General features: G+C 41.5%; 1 protein-coding gene across 1 annotated transcript in view; it reads left to right on the forward strand.

Annotated features, from left to right (window-relative positions):
* RUVBL1 (RuvB like AAA ATPase 1) overlaps positions 1-6,000 on the forward strand; it is a 53,049-nt gene that overhangs the window by 15,254 nt on the left and 31,795 nt on the right. Inside the window, exons 2-4 of the mRNA XM_085864129.1 lie at positions 1,368-1,454; positions 1,769-1,901; positions 2,166-2,317. Coding sequence (XP_085720255.1) covers positions 1,368-1,454; positions 1,769-1,901; positions 2,166-2,317 — 372 coding nt within the window. The remainder of the gene's footprint in view (positions 1-1,367; positions 1,455-1,768; positions 1,902-2,165; positions 2,318-6,000) is intronic.

A 6,000-nucleotide genomic window follows, 5' to 3' on the forward strand; every position in this document is an offset into this window, starting at 1 on the left:
TGCTGGAGTCCTTCAGGAAACTTGGCTCCAGGATGTCCCTGAAAATCCATTTCCTACACCAGCACCTGAACTTCTTCCCTGACAACTTGGGAGCAGTCTCGGACGAGCACGGCGAGCGATTCCACCAAGAGATTTCACTCATGGAGACGCGTTACCAAGGGCGGCACAACCCGAACATGATGGGCGATTTCTGCTGGTTCCTGCATCGTGAAACTGACACAGAGCAGCACAAACGCAAAGCCAAATGCCTAAAGCATTTGTAATTACATTCTAGTGGAGTTTTTCTGTAATTTCTATAATTTTGAAGCATTCATGATGAATAAATGAATTTTTGTAAATTTCATTGAAATCCTGACTTCTAGGCAATGGGAATATTTCTGTTACTGAAAATCCTGACGTGATACAGCAAAACGGTTATGATTTTTGAAATCAGCGTACCCAAATTAGTCTAAATCACTTTACACATCTCCAGTACAAATTTTTTGTTGTTCAGTGTAATTGAAGATTTAACAGTCATTTTTATGATTTTCCGAAACGCACAAAAATTTCAGGCGCTATAATTACAAATTCCACCAAAAATACATGCTATCCCCAATATATTTTTTCACAACCATCCATTTCCGACTTCATACATCCTAATAAACCAAAAAAATATGGTTGTGCTTTGTTCTACCCTGGGGAGGGGTTTCCTATTTTTTTTCCAGCCATGCCACAGCTCTACATTACTTTGTTAGAAATGACACACAGTATCTATCATCTTTTTAATTGTAGACGGCCATTAAATAAATAACCGAACTTGTCAAGTTCACTCGAGGCACTCACAGCAATGTCCAAAGTCCACTCCACTGGCAGCATGATCGGGGGTTTAAGTAGAACGTGCCCGACTACGAACCTTCGGGCCTTGCACTGGCCCACATCACCGGGAATTTTTTTCAGTGCGAGCAGCTGCAAGATATCAGTCCTTTGGACGACCTGAGAAAAGTTCTCAAACTCTCTTGTTGTGCAGAGGCACATCCCTTTCTCTCATGGACTTTACCAAGTATTTTTGGATTCTTTTAGAAGCTTTGTGAGCTATTTTTGGTAACAATCAATATCTCGCACACGGTGGATGTTAACATGCCCCGGTAAACATTGCTCATAAGGGGTTCTTTGCATTCTGGGGAGGATTGCATCATTTTGAGAAGTCCTGTATTGTACGTGTTAGCACTGGTAATAACAGTACGTTGAAGGTTTATATGGACCCTGAAAACATTAATTGTATATTGAGACAGATTTCCCATTTGTTTTGCTGACCAAAGCAATGTGTGTCAATCTTAATCATGCATTGACATGTTGTTGCACTTTCCTTCCATCATCCTCCATTATAGGCATGCGGGGTTATCGTAGAACTGATCAAGACCAAAAAAATGGCTGGGCGAGCCATTCTCTTGGCTGGTCCTCCAGGAACTGGGAAGGTGAGTGATGCGAGTGTAATGTGCCTTGAACACCCTCAAGGAAACCGCAGATCAGCCAGACACTTTAAAAGGGGGATTTTATTTTTGTTGCTCAAACTTATTGTGGTCTGTGTCTTGTAGTTACCAATGTTTAAACAAATTCTGTCCTTTCCCCTTCCCTGATGAAACCTACTCTTGTTACTTTGCTGAACAATGTAGTCTACTTGAGGGACAACCTGTCACCTCATTGCCCTGCATAGTGATGTGTGATCAATGCATTTGTAGCTTACTCTTGAGTCGGATGGTGTTATATTGCATGTTTGTACGTTCTGCAGACTGCACTCGCTTTGGCCATTGCCCAGGAGCTGGGCAGCAAAGTTCCATTCTGTCCCATGGTGGGCAGTGAAGTTTATTCCACTGAGATCAAGAAGACTGAAGTTCTCATGGAGAATTTTCGCAGGTCAATTGGTGAGGATTCTTTAATTCCACTTGTGGGGCTGGTGGGTTGATGAAGGGGTGTGGGGGCCAGGAGAGGAGAGGAGAGGGTTGGGGTCAAGAGAAGAGGTGGGGATGGAGGTCATGGATAGTGGAAAATTGAGGTGGGGTGTGAAGGTTTAAGTAGGTTCAGCTTGGACTGCATTCTCCCTAGTCTATAATCTCACCAACAACATTTTCTGTCGAGCCGTTTTCAGGTCTTGGAGCATTATGTTTGGTTTGATATTGTTTGAGCAGGCCTCCGCATCAAGGAGACCAAGGAGGTGTATGAGGGAGAGGTTACAGAGCTTACTCCTTGTGAGACAGAGAACCCCATGGGTGGTTATGGAAAGACCATCAGCCACGTTATCATCGGAATGAAGACGGCCAAGGGAACAAAGCAGCTGAAGGCAAGGCAGAGACATCATTACTGTTGGCGTTTCAATGCAATCACCTCTGCCAGAGTGTCCAGAGAGTGATAAAAATAAATTGCATATTGAAGTTTCATCCAATATTACTTCTTCCTTGTCCCCATTTGTATGGTTTGAATGGTTGTGTGATGTGACTCCATTTTACTTTCATAACTCCAGATGTTGTGTCAAGTGTCACCAAAGTGTTCGTCAACTAAAACCAAAAAAAGTCGAGCAACATTTTATTTCTCAGTCGATGCTCTATTTGTCCTCAATGTATCAATTTCACAGTGAATATTTTATCGAAACAAGGTGGATTTAATTAGTGTTTCTCAGTTATTAATTTATTACATGATATCTACTGTTCTCTTTCGAGGCTGTAAATCGGTATTATTAAAGAGCTCATCTCTTTTACTGTTTGTAAATGCCTTCAGGATATGGGTCGGTAATTTGTTGTGCATTCTTCTTCATCCCCTCTTGTATTCATCTTCGTTCAATATGACGTGATTGTTTTTGTTCAAGAGAAATGTCTGTACAAGATGTTTTCATCTTCTTGTTTCTTGTTTGTCGACTCACAGATGTTGAGCCTGGATAAGCCAGAAATTAGTCAGATTCTTGGTCCGATGAGGATGCTTAAATTGATTGCCAGCCATTTCTTTTTACCCTCTCATTAATTATAGCTTTCTCTCACTTTCTCTCTTTAAAAAAAAAATGTTTATTTATTTATTTATTTTTCCTTGGCACAAAATCATCCCTTTGTATGGGATGGCTGAAGACGAACATCAACAGCAATAATCCCTGGAATGGTGCCGGAAGCACCGCCCCTGCAATGGCATGATTTACCACATCGTTGATTTTATATTGACGCGCATACTTTTCATAACGAGCACACTTCATTTCATAACCCGGAATCCCTTTTCCAAATTTGAAGCAACTTCATTCTCAGTTTAGGCTGAAGGTAATCCATGTGCTTTGACTCATTTTGCACTCGACTAATGTTGACATGGCACTGGACGTTCGTCGACCTTGCCTTGAATGACCTTACATGTTGGAACAACACAATATTCAGATGTTTGGAAGAGTAAGTGTTTGAATTTTTATGATATTGTATTCATTATGGACATATTTCTTCCTGAAGTTGACAAATGACACCAATAGTGATTTTTACTTTTTTGCCAAAAGGATTCTTAACTTCAGTAAAAATAAATAAATTGCCAATCATATATATATATATATATATATATATATATATATATATATATATATATATATATATATATATATATATATATATATATATATATATATATATATATATATATATATATATATATATATATATATATATATATATATATATATATATATATATATATATATATATATATATATATATATATATATATATATATATATATATATATATATATATATATATATATATATATATATATATATATATATATATATATATATATATATATATATATATATATATATATATATATATATATATATATATATATATATATGTATATATATATATATATATATATATATATATATATATATATATATATATATATATATATATATATATATATATATATTGTTATGGTTGTGGAAATTCACAGAACACCATTCAGGCTTCCCAGAGATCAGTTATGTCGATAAGTGTGTGTTCAGATTAGATTTCCCCACCGATGTCTAAAGGGATTCATTCATGTAGCCGGGCTGTGATCTTTGAGTCAGCCATTATTCTTTTGCTATCTTTATTTTGGAACAACCACTACTTCAACAACCACAACCACTACTTCAACAACCACAACCACCTCTCAACAACCATGCCATCCCCACCACAAAACAACCACAACATCGCCTCACCTTCATCTCCACAAACGCCGCCATCTTTTCGCCACCCACGGCGAATCCCACGGAAGAGCGCCATCTCCACCGACAGAAGCGGGAGCTGATGATTTCTACAACGTCCGCTTTCCACGGCTGATGATTTCTCCCACGTCCACGCATGTCCGAGCTTCGCGATGAAATCGGATCAAAATGGGCGGAGCCAGCGAGGGGTGAAGGGTGAGAGGTGAGAGATCAGACCTCACCCACGGACCCCATATAAAGGCGCGCTCAACGCCAAGCAAGCAGTCTGTCGGTTTGCTGCAGAGAGTGGAAGTCTGGAGCCGAGTCGGAAGAAGCCAGCAGCCCGGCAAGGTTCGAGTCCAGTGGAGGGCAGTCAGAGCTTGGAGCGCAGCCAGCCTGCCATGCTGCGCAGAACGGCGTGAAGGTGGAGAAAGCCGGAGAGAGGTCGCCAACGCTGAGGAACGGGCAGGCTCTTAAAAGAGCATCAACTCTCGAAAGAGCAAAGGCCCATTCGTTCCTCGGAGGCGTCGTCGGCTCGGCCTGAACCACCAGGCCGCACGGCGGAGCTTGGGCCAACCAAGTCGTGCAGCGCCAACTGCCATGTCGATGAAACGTTGAGGGTCAACCAGCGAGTCACCACGAAGGTGGCAGGTAACCACCACGGAGCTCCTGCGGTCTCCACAGCTCCGTGAACTATTAAAGGCCCACGAGGTCCAGTTATTGCCCTTTCCTTTCCTGGGTTTTTCTTTGTATGAATATCGTGGCACCTTGTCCGTCAAGTAATGAACTGTTAAGTGAATGTGTACATAATAATAGAACGGTTTTAGTTCTTTGTCTTGCTCGTTCCTACATTGCTTTACTGACTGCATGATTGCATACGTGTATGACTGCTTACGTGTTTACAAATAAATATCCTTGTGTGAATGTTGATCTGTTCGTTGCGTCCTTTCCCTCAATTGAGCTGCCGTATTACGTTCGGGATAGTAACTGGCTTTTAAATAGCCGATAAAGTAATCGGATCCGGCGGGGCTTGGCGATATACACCGCTCGGCAAATCGCAAAAGGAGCGAGCTGCTTAAGCGGCTCGTTTCCAAGCAAGTCCCGTTGAGGTGTAAATCCCCGGCATTTCTGTCTGCGCGCATACTTAGCTAAATTGACAATTCGGCGATCGGACCCTGTCGCGCGTGGACAGAATAGTTGGCTGATTTACGGTGTGATTAAAAACACACCCGTAGCTGGATTTCGGCGTTGATCCGAAAGCTGCGACTCAGTTTGCCACGTCCGGTGGGCGCGCGGCTGCAATTGGTTAAAAGCGGTCGCTCGCACGCCGGAGTGGTCAGAAACCATAACAATATATATATATATATATATATATATATATATATATATATATATATATATATATATATATATATATATATATATATATATATATATATATATATTGTTACGGTGCTGGGTGTCGGCCACGAGCCAACCGCTATGACGGTGCCGCAAGTCGAGTCGGCCCAACCGATCGCCTGGAATATAGATTGCCGCCCGAATAACTCCGAGACCGACGGGTGCTTGTGCAGGAACCGAAATACGCCAATGGGCAGACTACGTGGATAGGGTCGATTGCCAATCTTCAATTTACCTAAATACCCACGTGATCCAACTACCAGGATATTCCAGCCTCGAAGGAACTCGTACGGAACAAGCCACTTAAGCGAGCCTGTCCTGTGCGCGATTCCGAGCGGCTTAATCACCGAGAACCGTCAGTCAGAATGTCCCCTTTTTATGGCAAACCAACGGCTTTCGAACTCCCAACACAC

This window comes from Eptatretus burgeri, chromosome 18 (genome assembly GCF_056783735.1).
Source record: "Eptatretus burgeri isolate ZD-2024b chromosome 18, Ebu_testis_v1, whole genome shotgun sequence".
NCBI lineage: Eukaryota > Metazoa > Chordata > Myxini > Myxiniformes > Myxinidae > Eptatretus > Eptatretus burgeri.